The 16,164-nt window shown below is 39.7% G+C and overlaps 1 protein-coding gene across 7 annotated transcripts in view; it reads right to left on the bottom strand.

Moving 5' to 3' along the window:
- Positions 1-16,164, bottom strand: part of LOC131573125 (hepatocyte growth factor receptor-like) — a 105,548-nt gene that overhangs the window by 65,351 nt on the left and 24,033 nt on the right. For 6 of the 7 annotated variants that reach the window (XR_009276134.1, XM_058826742.1, XM_058826741.1 and 3 more), the window contains exon 2: positions 3,595-4,809. Coding sequence is in view for 6 of the 7 variants with exons in the window: in XM_058826736.1 (XP_058682719.1) it covers positions 3,595-4,809 (1,215 nt within the window). In the remaining variant the exon portion in view is untranslated. The remainder of the gene's footprint in view (positions 1-3,594; positions 4,810-16,164) is intronic. The other variant, XM_058826738.1, reaches the window with a different exon arrangement.

The raw sequence follows: 16,164 nt of genomic DNA, 5'->3' as shown, positions 1-16,164 counted from the left end.
TTGTCCTGACTCAAGCAATAAAACCTCCTTACTGTTACTCCAAATTTTTCTTTTAATTCAAAGCCAGTTCTGTTTCCATCTTGCTGTCATTTAAGTGTCAGCCAGCTCTTCACTGAAGGAAATTATTAGGCAGTACTAACTGGTCACAGCTCTGCTGCAGTACATCTGACATCAATCAGATGCTCCATCAGATTCACTTTTCCTAACCCTGACTTCAGTGAGGCCAGGTTTTGGCTTAATACGTATTGCACTTAAACACAACTGGAAATGTTTTATTTTGATTTTATGAAATTTTCCATGAGCACTGGAGTAAGTGAAGCACAGTTGTGTCTGGATTTATATTTTGTGGTTGGTTGACTTTGCTCCTCAATTAAGCTCTAACAGAGACTTTTCCCATGGGTGAACAATATCTTCTTTAATCCTTGTAAGTACTTCTGATGTTTAGAAAGTTACTTCTCAAATTTCATCAGTTTCCATATCCTGAGCCTATATGGGACCTGTGTCTGGATTCACACTTGAATTCACATCTTTAAGGTTTCTTATTGCTGAGGCTGTAAGGATAACTAACAGAAAGACAGACCTAAAATAGCACGACCACATAAACTTCATTCCTTTAGAAAACAAGGACAAAATAGAACAAATTTTGCCAACCACATCAAGATGAGTGGAAGTTTTTCTTATTTTTGCTTTAAATATGATAAGAACAAGTTGAGGAAGTGTTTCAGATGTACCATTCAGGTTTATTTTGGTCTAACTCTAGCATTAGAAACCTCAGATCAAACAGTCCCTAGGGACTGCCACTTGAAAAGATGGACTACTCCAAGTCCAACAAAATTATGTACAATTGTCTTAAGGGACTTTTTTTGATAACATGAAATGGCTTTCATCAATCAGACTCTAACTGCAAATTATCAGAGAGCATTTCCTTACAAAGAGTGCAAGAGGCTCATTTTTCTTTTTAATGTTGAAGTTAGTGGTATACCATATTCACTGCTGGACTATTTTCACTGTCCTATGACTTAATTTTTCAGTGGTCAGTGCCTTTCACTTGCATGAGTAGTCTGTGGTTTTATTCTCTGGACATCAAAGAGGAAGATCATCTTGGCTACATTACAAAAACAAGTTTTGAACTTCACAAAAATAAACTGTGACAAACTCTCAGATTTTATAAAAGCTTTCTTTTAAGTTGAAGGTGACTTACAAAAAGGGGAAAAATGTTTTATGTCCTCATGTACACTTTTACAATGTACAAAGAAGGGCCTAAGAAGAGTTAAGGGGTTTGAGACTCTTTTTTTATTAATTATTATTTAATCTCCAACAAAATCAGGAAAGACCAGATTTGACATTTTTGGGACAAGCATAAAAAACAATGTGCTTTCCTTCTTCTGCCTGCTCCTTCCTTTCCTTCGCATTCCAACCCTTCAGGTCTACTTTATATACCAGAGAAAAACAGGTGTATAAAGGATGGTTGGCAAATTCTTGCCAATCTTTTTGTATAGCTGAAGCCTGAAAAACTCAAAGGACACTTTTTACTGGAGCCTCAATGAGTCGTCTGGAACAAGGCAAAGGAAATGGAAAGGCAAAGCTTGACAGTCTTGATATTTCAGTGTTAAGCAAACAATCAGGACAAAAATTTCTGACAGCCTTTATGCCATTTAAAAGAACCACAAGAAATCATAGAAACATTTTTCCCTTTATCAATTTAATGTAGCAGAAATCAGAGCTCTGATGACATTTCTCGAAAATAGGCAACTATAATAAACATGTCAGCAGTATAAGACATTTATTCTGATATGCAAAGCAGCAGCAGACTCTGGAAAAGCTTTTGAAACACAAAAGTACTTCACAGCATGTAAAAAGCGGCAAATTATTCTGTCAATATTTTAACAGTATATTTTGCTTTGAAGAGATCACCTTATGAAATGGGTGTATAGGCAAGTGCAGAATGAGATAAGTTAAAGGCCACGAGCTTTAAAGACAGTCATTCACAAATCATATACCCCAGGAATATAGAATAAAGTACTTTCAGAGAAGGACAATAGTTCTTGTTAAAAATGAACTGAAAAATGAAAAAAAAAAAAGAAAAATAAGAAAAATAAAAGGATATTACTACCTGAAATGAAAAATTAGGACAATAACACAGTAAAGAGAGATAGCTACTGTGATGAATGTTTGCTAACTTGTTTTTAGTTCCTGAAAATTGCCTGTCCCCCTCCCACAAGAAAGGAAATGAAATGCTATATCTGCTGGGCTGATGTATCAGCATCCACTGGCAATGCTTACATCTGTGTTGAGTACCTGGAACCTACTATAAGGAGTCATCCCCCAATTGCCAAGGCTGCTATGGTTATGCTCAGTCCACTTCAGAGCTCCTCTGAGCACATTTCTGCAACTGGGGAGAAGCCACAGGGTCTCTATAATGGGCTCTTCTCCCCAGACTGCTCTGTGTCACCTCTGCAGTGGGGAGCAGCCCTTCTCTTTGACAAAATAGACTCCCACCTCCAACCAGGGCATTGTGTCAACATCTTAACCTGATGCCCTGTGCTGAGCAGCTGTGCTGAAGAGGACACTGGTGATACTTGGGGTGAAGAAGGCCTGTGGCTCCCACTCTCACTTCAAGCTGTCCCAACAATGGGACATGGCAGATACCATCTGCCTCTAAATGCAGGCTGAGCTGTTGATCTGTCCTGACACAGGCCTCATATTGGCTGAGCCTTGTCTCACCACAGAGGCTCTGGCCCTCTGGTAGAAGGCAGCATGCCACCTCTGAGCTCCAAATTTCTTGTGTTGGAGAAAAGAAAGCTCCTCAGGTAAGATATTTAAGGGTCTGCTTCATAAGCAGGTGACTGATTGCAAGTTTTAATGTTTCATGTTTCAAAGCAACTGTTCAAAGTACCCAATTCCGAGATTCTGTATTTCTTTTAAAAAACCTGAAACCGGCACAGATACTGGCCAGAAGGCAAAGAGAAAATTTCTGTGCTTCCTCTGCTCACAGTATTTCATATGGTTGGAGAGGAGTAACCTCCTGAAGTCATGGTGTACAGAAATGCAACCCTCCCACCCAAGACCACCTGAACCCTCATTCAGATACAGATTTCACTGACACTTCTTTCATGCAGAAAACTCATGTCAATCGGACTGCTTCTGTACCAAGCATGAATAACTACATTACAATCTGGCTCTTCATGGCATATTCTAAAACAGCTCTTTCATTTTTTTTCTGAGAAGGGCAGTGATTCAGCATTAACATACTTTTAAGTATGTGATGTTTTTCAGGGACTCCTCAGTGCACAAGAATATGAATGTTTATGATTTTTTTAAAAAAATCAAAAGAAATAACTGCCTAAATGTTCCATTTAGCTGCATCATAGCTTCTCAAGCAAAAAACTACATTTTTTAGCCCCATAAGGACCTCAGTGATTTTTATACTCAATTTACAGGAACTAATCCTTTTAGAGATAAGCAATGCTGAGGAATCTGCAATGATCAGGGAGTTACATTTTGTAACTGAAACTGAAGGGATGGATGCCTGGAAATGGAATAGGCAAAGAGAGAACAAAAGTCCCAAAATGTAACAAATCAATTATCACTTACCCTGTTTAAGCAGTATTTGCTCTCTTTCCCATAAAAGTGTTGGAGACATTTCATGTTCTGCTTGTCAACAATCTTGTTGAAGAACTCGTTGATGGTTCGCACAGAGACGGCGCAGACAGCAGATCGGTTGGTTGGTTCAGAAGAGTCTGGTTTGCTTTGTGCAAAAACACCGTAGAGGATGTCATCATTGAGCCCAAGGCCCATTTCATGTGCTAGAGCTGCACCAGGCTTGCTTACATAGGCAGCTTGCAAAATGTTGAATACCTCCTTCCGGATGGACCTCTTTCTTCGCTTTTCAGTAAAAATGCACTCAAGAGGCATTTCCATGTAGGAACGCATCTCTGAGTCTAAAGTGCAGAAGCGGATAATTCTAGTGTGAAAAGATTGTGAGTCAAGAGTTTCTCTCTGTACAGTCAAAAAATAGACAAAGTGATCATTTTCAAAGGCATGGACATACCTAATAGGATACGAGTCACGGAACTGAGGGAGGATATCTATATAAGATTGATCTGTGAGAAACTCAAAACCGTCCTGTGTTTCTTTTAATCTTCTAACCGATATTGAATGCAGCACATGGGGAGGCTGAAATGTAGATGTCACAGTATTTCCAACAAAGAAGTTGACAAACCTGTCCTTTTCGGTCACCAAAACTTTGGTTCCTAAAGTGCTAACAACACAGTCAGGACAGTTATCTGCTTCTCCATCCACTTGGGGTGAGTACATGCAGTGCACCTCGCTTTCAATATCAGCAGGGTTGTCAGGGTGAATGATGTGACGGTGGCAGATGCCTCCGGACACACTACCACAGCTAATGAGCTGATCATCATAATAAGTTTCTAAAAGCAGTGCCATGTTGACATTATCCTTCCATATGCTGTTAGATAAATTTGCTTTATCTCGGCAGTCTTCACATGGTGCACAATCAGGGTTCTCCAAAACAGGCCCAGTCTTGTACACAGAAATGTTCTGGAGAGTTTCATTTAGTACATAAATCTTATTGACTGCTCCAATATAAACATGATGCTTGTATAAAACTACATTCTGAATTGGAGTGTCTGCAATGAAGTTAGGAAGATCATATTTTACACCAAGATTCATCTCTGATTTTTTAGCTGCTTCTTTGCATTGTCCATGGCTCTTCTGCAGCAAGGCAAACAGGAATACGATAAACCCAGAAGGATGTGCAGTAAAAGGCTTCATTGTCAGAGATCTAATCTGTCAAAATATATTTAATGGAAAAACTGGTTATATTCCATATACTAAACCATCAGTTTATCAGACAACAGAAATCCATTTCTAGGCTGTATGTAGTAGCTGAACTATTTCAGTTTAAGAAGTGTTGCAACCTTGTTTAGTGTCATAATAGTTGTGCTAGAAATGGCTACAATCACTGTTCTTTCTGGGTACCCATTTCACTGCCTTTAGAACAATTCACAGAAGGATTTTCTTATGATGAATTTCTCAAGACCCCTCAGCATGTTGTAAAGCAGCAAAAGAGAGAGGACTACTTCCACAATGGCATTTAACCAGCTGACTGATATGGTTTAGAAAAGGATGGTGCAAACATAGCTGAAAGCAAAACTGCCCAGACACTTAGGACACAGCAGCACACAATGCAGCTGGAGCACATCAATGTGTGCATATAAGATATTTGTCAAGTTCTCAAGGAGCTGAACAGCTGATCAAAAGTAAGAAATAGAAAAGACATGAAATAATGTGATGGTTTGAGTTGGAGTGGACTTATATTCTGTTGATATTTTTGATTAACCAAAGAAGAGACACTTCTCCACCAGACCAAAGGAGGAAACCCCTCTCTCTCTCTCTCCCTCCAGCTCCCCAAATCACTGTCTTTTATAAAGGCCTAGTTTGGGAAAAAAGAATGTCTTTTTTCAGCCAGCCCTACTTCTTGGAATAGTCATTCTCCCTAGCGTTGACAAGGCTTTGTAATGTATTATTAGAATATTTTCTGCATCATGTGGTGCTTGGCATGTGCAAGCTGTATTTTAGGCCCTGTACCACAGCAGTAAGTCACTCTGGTGAGCCTTACAAGATACAGGCGTATCGCTGTATTGTAAACAAAGGGCTATCAAGTGACCTACAGCCATTAACGATGAAATCAAACCACCTAGCACTTCTCTCTTTTTTTTTCCGTCTCCACACAGTTGTTTGATGTGGCTTGAAAAACCAAAGGCAGATGACTTGTGTGATATTTCACCCCCTTGAAAGATCAATGAAATGAACTGTGGTTATGAGCGTTTCAGTGCAGTATCCACACTATGCCCTGTCACACCAGACATTTTCTATCAACATCATGACACAGTTGCTAAGCCAAATTTAGCTTCTTCATGGAGAAAACAATCATGCATTCTAACAGCAATATGATCACATACTTTGGAAAAATCCCTCTAGTTTGACTATAGTTAGGCAATTGTTGCTAATCAAGAAATGCTTGTGACCACCAAGAGAATTTAAAATAGATGACCTCGAAAATTATGAACTGAATAATAGGAATCTGCACCAATTTTTTATTTCATTAGGACTTTACGCAAAATGAAAATATGACTATAGACCAGAGCTGTTTCAGCTGTGTATATATCTAGTGTTTTCACTAGACTGGTTGAAAGAATCCATCAATAACCCTTGTGGTGCCTTATTTCAGTGTCCACTGAATTCTGTCTGTGGTTTACCTCTTTAATTACCCAAAATAATAGGTTTTGGAAATTAACTGTTCTTCCTCCCTGTTATCTGATAAGAATCATGATCGAAAGTTTGGGATAAAAATGAGAAACACAGGCTATTTGCAAGTATTAGCTGGTAAAAACAAGTCACACTTCTAGTACTGAAATATAAAGATCTTCCTTCAGATCAGTAACATTTTTCTGATACTAATTATTGATAACAGAATCCTGGAAATAAATCTAGCCTTGATTTACATTTGAATGAAAAATAAAAAAGAGCAGGGATATTGCTAAAATTAGAAAACAGTCCCAGTACACAAACTTCTGACCTCCATATTGTATAGGGCAGGAAATTGTCTTCTCATCCTCTGTAACATCTTGCCATCATGAAGCATTTCCTGGTCTGTGCTGGGATGAAACCAAGAGCTTTCAAAGCTTGTGTAAAACACCCAGAAGTCACACATGATGTAAGAACAATCGTGTTCCCATCCTGCCTGGCCAGTGCCAAGTGAAGGTCCCAGCACTGGGAGAAGTGGGAATGCGGTTTGTCTGCCTCTTCTCAGCCAGCACTTCCACCCAAGAAACTGCTGAAACTGATGCATGCCTGCAGGTTCACTTCTGATGAGTCAACATGTTCTGACAAATAGTAGATTAAGCAGAAATTTCCAAAAGTGCTCTACTTCTGACACCAGGCAGAGGTAGGTATATTGTTTATTGCAATAAGTTTAAAAACCACTTAACAGAGGTGGCCCTGCAGTGGAGAGAGAAAGCAACAGGAGGGACAAGAGTTGCATGAGGATGAGGCTGATTGACTACCAACACAGGAAAAAAAATGGGAGGAAGATTACTTGACAGGCACCTTATTTGTTGCAGTATACTCTGTGCTATGTTGTTGTTTTAATGTTCCCAAATACATTTCCCACCCAATATGTCCCTCAGTCTTCAGTTTACAATTGTCCCTATTCTTCCCATGTCTGAAAAAGAGGATCCCTATCTGTCCAACAACCAGTACCAGTGTGCACTGCAGGGGTATTTAGAACCATAAATGCTATCTGACATACTCTTTCACTCCAGCTATATTTTGGGATATGATGCCAGTATCCTCAGATAGTCTGCTCTGCCTACACTCAGTAAAACACCACTAATTTCATCTATGCTCTGGAGACAAAAAATTCCACCTTAGACTACTTTAGCAAGTGAGGCGGGAATGGAAAATTTAATAGTAAGAACAAATGTGGGATTCAGTGTGATGTAAAGGATGCCAGGAATAATAGGTACTTTATTTTACCACTATAGGAAGGAAAATATGAGCAATAAATGAAAACCAAGTCATCTTTCCTCTTCTATTTGAGTCTCAACATAGTGCTTTCCTTTGTATACTTTTGAGATGTTTCAAGCATCCTCCCAGACAGAAATCTTCTGGTTCCAACCAAAGGGAAGGTCTGGCTCAGATTTATGGGCAGCTTTCTAGGGAAGATGGTTCTCCACAGTCCATGTCTCCAGCATACTGTGAATCCTCTCTCAAGGTGCCAGATATCAGGAGCATGGCCTAGGGTGAGACATTTATAGCTTAGGGAAAACATAGGAATCATGTGAAGAGTACTATGTACTTCACAGTCCTCACATCATATAAACTCTGCTGCTTCTTACTCAGAGTCTCATGACATTTGGTGCCTCTTCTCATCTGCATCTGACCCAGGTTCTTTCCCTATTCTGACACTGCAACCTCCAGCACAGAGCTGCTCTTTTGTAACCTCCAGGTCAGGTCACTGCAAATACACTTCACCTGAATACATCCTGAAGGAGCAAATAAATTTTGGTGAATTAAAAATTTCCTCTCTTCAAAGGTCCTTTCTTGTGCTTTCTTTAGCACACACTCAAATGTAATTTGTTGGACTTCAAAAGTTTTGATGAATTAGAACTTGAATACTTGTGCTATAGATACAGGTCAAAGAACTAGCTGCTGTCTATCAGTTGCAGAAGGAAAACAAGGAAACCTTCTGTTTCTCTACATGGTTTGAATGATGGATGTTGTTCAATCTTTTGTGACCTTCCTGTGATGTGTGTGTGTCCTTCATGCGTCTACAGATGACTTGTAAGTTTTGGCCTGCAATAGCTACCAGTGAGCAATACCTGTGCATGGATAATTTCTTTTGTAAGAGATATTTTCTAAGCCTGTGTCATGATGTGCTCATTTTTCCATCCCTCATCAGATAGTAGCCAGTAAAACTGATGAGAAAACAGATTTTGGTTAACCATTGCAAATAGTTGGTAATGATGTGTCATATTAGCGTGATTGGAAACCTCAAGTGCTATGGCTGGTGCTTTGAGTGTTTTTATACCATTAACAGTTTCTCAATGGCAATCTTCTTCCTACAAGTTTCATTCTCTCTAATTATGATTTGGGTGATAATTTGTAAATATTGAACATCATGTCTCTCCCTTCGCACTGTTTGTGACTGTACTGACAAGTCAGGCCTGGCCTTATTGTGGAATAATGTTCAAGCTGGCATATGCAAGGAAGCCAGAAAACACAGCCATGAGTGTTTTCCTTTCCCTCATTTCAGAAACTTGGGTCCCATTTATCTCTAATCACAAGCACTCCATGGATATGCACAAGCTCAGACAACATGCTGACATGAAAGCATTTTGTAGGTTGTTTGGTGCATCTCATTTTTCCTTGCTTTATTACAGAAAAGGAAATGACAGCGTCCTCTATCCCACAGAGAGTGTGTTTGTACAGGAACATATTTAGTCCTCAGATAGGTCATTTCAGGTTAGCTAACAGCACAGTCATGTTACTTCATGTTTCATGAACTCTATTTTCAGCAACCCTCTTTAAGGTTGATAGTATGGTTTTATACTTTTTCCAGTAGGATAGTACATCTTGTTACTTTGGTCTCAGAGTTGAGGTGGCAAATTTATATAGAATAACCCTAATGACTGCTCCTCCTGACACTTCAGTTTGCTTTGCTATTTTGGACTGAAATCTGTGCCAGTGCAGGATCTGATTCCCTGTAGTTCAGAGGCTATGCCATGGAGAGAGCATCATCATTCAAGAGGACAGGGAAAATGAGAGGGGGTGATGATAACAGCTCCATCCATGCAACTTTAATAGGCTATTGCAAATCTGTCACCTCACTGGCATCAGCTTCAACAGATTAAGCTCACAATGGATGTGCCCTCATCAGACTTTTCAATTAACCAATTGCATCTGTACACAAGGTTGATTATATGTAAAACACTTAGTGAGGGTAATCTGTTTTCGAAGTTCAGAGGTAAAAAAAAAAGTTTCAAATTCTGAACTTAGTTACCTTATGACAACAGAGAGAGCAAGAAAATTGAGTAAATCAGCAGCAAACAAATTATCTCTGAGTTGAATTCAAAAGGCTAATCTGAGTTAAAATTCATGTTCCCCTGTCTAAAACACTATTTCAGCTCTAGGTTAAGTCACTCATCCTGACTAGGGTCGCAACATAATTTTTCCTACAGCATGGTATGCACTCTAGCACAATGCAGTTTTCCAGCGTATAAAGAACTTATTAGCAGTGATTTAGGTCATAAATTCATTCACAGCAGAGCTGGAAGGTTTCTAAGGTATTCCAAGAGGTGTGTGTGCATGCAGATGGCTGATGGGGAAGAGCTGTTGGGCATGGCATAGTCTAGGCAATTGCTGGAGGATCTACCATTAACTAAATCCTCTACATACACAGTGCAGTCATGTGTGTTAAGAAGAAATTGCTTTCATTAACAGGTTCAACTGATCTGTAAGCCTTTCCTTACAATATTCAAACACATAAAAAAAGGAATTTAAATTATCCCTGCATAAAACACACTCTTTAATATACATAGTCCATTACTGGGTCCAATATACCATTATAATTCACAGCAGCTATGAAAAGAAGCATTTTTGTTGTCTAGCACATTTATTTTTAACAGGTTTTAAGCCACAAGAACACTAATCTAGCTTTTGCAGTGGAGAGAATGCTATTCTTACACTCATTTGACTTATTTTTTTGGAGGTGTCCTGCAGTGCAGTAGAGTATTTTATTTGAAACTTGGTTCAGAACTTAACATCCTAAAGCCAACTCATGTCATGGGTCTCTAGCACAACTGGATTTATTTAATCATTTTTTGTTGTGATGGGCTACAATGACACTACTGGTTCTTTTGTAATGAACCTCAGCAAACACTCACTGACACATTACAAATGAGTGGAACAGATCAAGAGCTATATATTGCTCAAAAAGATTAATTTAATAGGTGGAATACAGCATTTCTTGCAATCGAGAGAAATTTCTCATGTGAGGAAGTAGTACTCATTTTAAGGGCTGAGGAATCAATTCCACAAAGAACATGCACTAGAAGTTCAAAATATACATAGAATAACTGAAAACCAGGGAGGAAATACCCCAAATAAGGTAGAACCTTCACTGTTTCTTCATGCTTATATTTGCGGCTGTATTTAGATCTTTAAATAGAAGAGGACAGCTTTCCACATCTGGATGATAAGGATGGATGGATTTTTTAAAAAAACTATTGCATTGTTTAGCAATAACAAGAAAATAGAAAGCAAACTTTGAACAACACAATTGCTCCATCCTGCTCATCTGAAATGCAAGTCAGCAACTGTGGAACTTCAGTAAGAAAATAACTGATAGTATTGTGGCACTTTACTACAGTTGAAATAAAATGAACCCAGTTCTAGCATAGACTTAGCATAGACAGCAAACAGTTCAGCCTGACGACTGACATATGAACATCTCACTGAGTCCAAAGATTCAGTACAAGTAGAGAAAGAGCTATGTGTGTGTGAGTAGAGTAACATGCTATGCTTGATATAGCACGTCATGACTATAACACAGGGCAGTGTTGGTCTTCTGCTTCAGGTTAGTGCATATGGAGATATTTGGTTATCACTTGAAATTTTTCATGTTTGAACAGACTAATTCATCTCCTACCTATTTTCACCACATATGCAAAGCAAAGGCCTTTGTCAACTTCTAGTGAGTTGAGATAAATGCAGACACGCCCTGGTGGACTGAGGAAATCACACAAGCTTGGGTAAAGATCCAAGTCTGTTTCTCATATGATAAAAACACCTTATAGTAGGAGAAAGCAACTTGCATTTCTGAGTTGATCCTGTTGATCAACTTCTTTGCATGAGTCTAAGCATTTTGTGGTTGTCTGTACAGAATGGGGACAAGTGTAATTTCCTTGGAATGTAGTTCCTCCTTTTGTAAAGAGCCAAGTTGGCAAACCTGGCTGTATGCACAGTTTTAGCTCAATTCTCTCAACTAGTCTCAGCACTTAGATTTGCTACTTTATGTTTTATGGTTATCTACCTGAATTCTTGTATTGAAATGCAGAGCATATTTTGGAAGCCTTTCCTGTCTTGTAAAGCTAACAGCCTTCCATACTGTGATAATTAAAGGAATGGCATGGGTCATAAAAATGAAAAAGATTAAAAGGCAGATAGTCATGAGTAACCAAGACAGCATACAGATTTGATCTAAATGTTCTAACAGCTATTATGAATGATCTTGATGCAGGACATTTCCTGCAGTTTAATTGTCATTTGCTGCTAATGGTTCTTAGGAGTCCCTGAGATAATAACTCTTCACAGCCAAACATTAATCTCTTACAAAAAAAAGAAAAAAAAAAGAAGTTCTATATGTCAATTGATACCGATGGTAAAGTATATTATACGATATATGACAACTTCACCAAAATAGTGATGATAAGGTATATTTTATTAGAATGATACCAATGGATCTACAACCCCACCAGATTACCAAGTTTCCTGCTAATGTCATAGTAAATATAATAATATCAGCAACTAAAACCCAAGAAGTCCCTGAATTCTTCCAAGGTATGGTACAAATACTGAGGATACTAGGCAAAAGAAATTGTGCTGGCTCTGTGTTTTCCACTGAAAGAGCTGGCAGGACTGTGTCAGGCAGCAGCTTTCTGCTTGGTGGGCACACATAAAGCATGCCACTGTGTGCCATGACTTCACCCTTCTTGGTTAATGTGTCTCCAAAGCCACAAGGCAAATTAGCAGCAAAACTTAGGGTCAAGGATTTCCAAAAGGTTGCTGATGCCTTGTTGATACACAGCTTGTCAAGCTGAAATGTCATGGTCAAACTGTGCAGGGTCCCAACAAGATCAGCACATCTGTACGAGTGAGCAGGGCTCACAGATTTGGAGAACTGTCCCAAATGCTGGAATGAGACCGTCAGCTCTCCTTTACTCAGCCTGCTGGGGGTGGCTTGTCCAGGGAAAGAAAAAACAAAAAAAAAGTTCTGTTTGTGGACCTGTGTCAGCACTGTAAAGAGGACTTAGGGCTGCCTCCAAGTCATCTCCTTGCATCTAGGAACTTTTGTGGGGCTGCTGAACAGGTCTGTTCTAGCACAATCCATTTGTCTGCATGTATGCTGGAAAGCAGACTGCACTCCTTCCATGCTCAAGCTGGCTTCACAATGTATAACCATGATTGTGTAATGCTGTGTTTGAGATAATCAGCCCTGCCAAACACAAACCACCCCTATGCAAAGCTTTGGTGGTCTTTGCCCCGAGTGAAAATGTGGTGTGAACACTCAAAACAGCTACAAACAAAGCTGAATTGTCTGTGTTTGTAAATTTGCTAGTGAAAGCAATGGGGTCTTTATTTATGCCTCAGCTTCATACATTATCTGATACCAAAGTTAATAACCTGATGGTCTACTTAGCCTCATGGCGGCTTTTTGATAATCAAACAGGAACAATGTCAAGGATAGTGTTCATTTCCCATCTGTATTTGGTTAAGAGGCTATGACCTTTTCTTTTTAATGCTGACCCTGCTTTTGTCACTGTAAGTTTATGTTATTGCAGTGCACTTTAACTGATGCCCTACTTTCACTCAGTTTAGAAACGGAGTTAATGACGACTCATTGGCATGACGGCTGCCTTGCTGTGAACCTGTGATTCATGATAGCTTTCCAAGGACTTTATGGTATTGGCGTTCATAAATCCTGAAATGGCCTGGGACCAGCCTATCTGACATCCTGGCTCTCACCAGAGGCAACAGTGTCACAGCTGCAATCAGGAAAGTGGCTGATCTGTAGCAGCCCCAGCTCCCTTTTTTTTTTGGCAGATGTCCCTCAGCAAGGGTCCGTCAGCCACAGTTTTTATTTTGAAATATTGTGTTGACCTTCAGAAGATGCTGAAAACCTCAATAGTTTGAAGAAGGAGTTCAGGGATGGCTGAGCAGTCTGAGTTTTTCTATCTTAATGGGATCTTTTTTGTGTGTTTGCTTCTGAAAGGATTTTTCAGCTGGTTCATTTACTTTCTTTCAGCCTGTCCTCTCCCCTCATTTGGAAAGACATGGGAAGCTTAAATGTGCAACTCTTGCTCTTCAGAGGTTCTCATTTACACTGGGCCCAGAATGAGGTTTTGGACTTGTTCAGACCCTGGAATGCTTCCTTTGGAAATCTGGAGCCAGATTCAAGGAGTCTGTGAGATAAGCAAAGAGGCTGTTTTCAAACTTCAGAGGCTATTTACCTTTCTCATAGGGGTGAAATGAGGATAATTAATCCATTCTTACAAAACACCTCCAAAACACAAAAGGTTTAGCGCTGGTGTTTACTACAGGCATAGCACAGAAAGGCTGAGATGTACAATGGTGCCTGCCATTAAGGGGCTGATTTAAAACCATGGTTCTCATCCCTGCATGAACAGGCTGGCCAAAGGTCTAAATCTGTGACTAGGGCTTGGCTCTGCTGCATTTTCCCCCTGCCCTCTCTCTGCAGCTCCTGTCTGCACTCTCCTGCCCTTTTGCCATGAGATCCAGCAATCCATCACCCCATGGCCATTCCTCACTCTCCTCCTCCTCTTCCTGTCCTGGAGGGAAGATGCAGACTGTGGAATATAAGTCCTCCTAGGCAAAGCTGTCCTGATGCTTTGGAGCCAAGCCAGCTGGGAGGAAGAGAGGAGATGGCGTGTGGTGCTGGAGGCTGCAGCAGGACCTGTGCCTGGCTCCATCCTGTCTGGGCACTGCAAAGGAGCTTGGCTGGGAGCTGTAACCCAGCCAGGACTGAGAGTCTCTTACTGCCCTGTCTTCTCTTCCAGAACTCCAGCTCAGGTGAGATCCAGGGAATATTCAACACAAAGTGCAGACACTGGTTAATTTAAGCACCTGAGAGCTTTGTGGCCAGTGAGTGCTAGCCTTTTAGATCCCTTTGTTGGACTTGTGCCCTGAACTCACTCTAAACCCCATTTTAGATGCCAAAGCAACCTGTCTGGTTCTTCCCCATAATATTAAGCTGTTTACCCAAAAGAAAAATAAAATGGCAGTGGTAAAATTGGAAATTGATCAGTTTATAGTGAAACAATTGCTCCTGAGCATGATGTTTTACTAAACAGTTGATATTTAATTTCAATATTTTGGACACTGAACAAAGGTCACTGGCATTTAGTAGGAGGATTTTCTTTAACATCCCTGGTCCTACTAAAAATATTCAAATTATATTGTATTATTTATTATCACTATGTATGTTGTGTTAAGACAAAAAATATGGACTACTTGTGATTAATAATTACTCATTTAAGCATTTTAAATTTGAACAAGATACAGTTGTTTTGGGTGAGTATGGACAGATCTCAACTCTTTCACACAAAAGCCTGGTTTTGGACCTAAGCTTGGTCAGGATAAGCTACATTCCTTCACTGTGAAGCCATCATCTTTTCCAAGACTTGACTCCACAGTCTCTATACAAACGTTAGTCTCATTGATTCCCATGATAGTTGAGCTGACTAAGGACTAGAGAACAGGGTGCTTAAAACAGGCTGAAAGACAGAAGATCTGTGGCAATGACAGAATCTCAATACGACCTCATTTAAAATGAGCAATAGATGATACAGGATAAATACTGAGATGTAGAGATGTAACAGGAATGATTGGTGCAGAAGAGTGAATCTTTAAAATCTTATATATTGTTAATGAAGATAATAATTACTCTTTACAGAAAGGCTGAATTAACCAATGCTGCATTTCTAAGTAACCAGCTAATGGACACAGGCATTATCTCTCCATAAGTCTTTGAAATCCCTATAAACCATGAGTAGTCAAATATTTGACTGATGGGCTTTTACCCCTGTTAATAGCATGTGATGGTCTCGGTAAATAACATAACTTTAGATTTCCCTCTTGCAGATGGGGAAGGGGTACTTTCTTATTTTTAAGCCACCTCTTATTGCTCCTTGCTGCTTCCTGAAAGGCTTTTTGTACTGTGAAAACAATTCGCTGCTTGTTACCTAACTTTTGTGCCCTGCAGGGAATTTTGGGTGCCCATATTCTGCTCAGATAAGCAGGGACCTCTCCCACTGCAGTGAGGGGAACTTTTCAGTCATTCCTGTTTACCTGCAGACAGAGGCTGGCCCAGCTTGTGTTTCACTTAGAAGAGAATTGTGGCATTATTTGCATAAAAGAAATTCTTTCAAAGCATATTATATGATAACTTCTCAATTTGAAAACAAACAAACAGAAATGCAACTCAGCCATCTTCAGAAAGCAGCAAAGTTGTTTCTGAGCTGTACCCCATCTGATTTTATCATGGCAGCTTACATCTGAAGAACAGCAAATACATACTTATTTTTGTAAATGTGCTTTCAGGAGGAAGGAGAGAAAACTCCACAGAACTGGAAAACAGGTCTAACTGCAAATGACCACACAAGGTGTTTTCCCTTCTTTAGCCCTGCATGAAAATCATGGGCTTCAGTTCTGCAATTAGAACTTTGACCTGCAATTAGGTCATTAATGATTTTTGTGATTTCATGTAGCTTGTGCTGGCTTTACTAACCTTCTGTCTGGCTCTCACCTCTCTCAACTTCTATCAGCATGTTCTGCATTCAA

The sequence above is a fragment of the Poecile atricapillus genome, chromosome Z (assembly GCF_030490865.1).
Source record: "Poecile atricapillus isolate bPoeAtr1 chromosome Z, bPoeAtr1.hap1, whole genome shotgun sequence".
Lineage (NCBI taxonomy): Eukaryota > Metazoa > Chordata > Aves > Passeriformes > Paridae > Poecile > Poecile atricapillus.
This window is presented reverse-complemented; position numbering and strand designations above follow the sequence as displayed.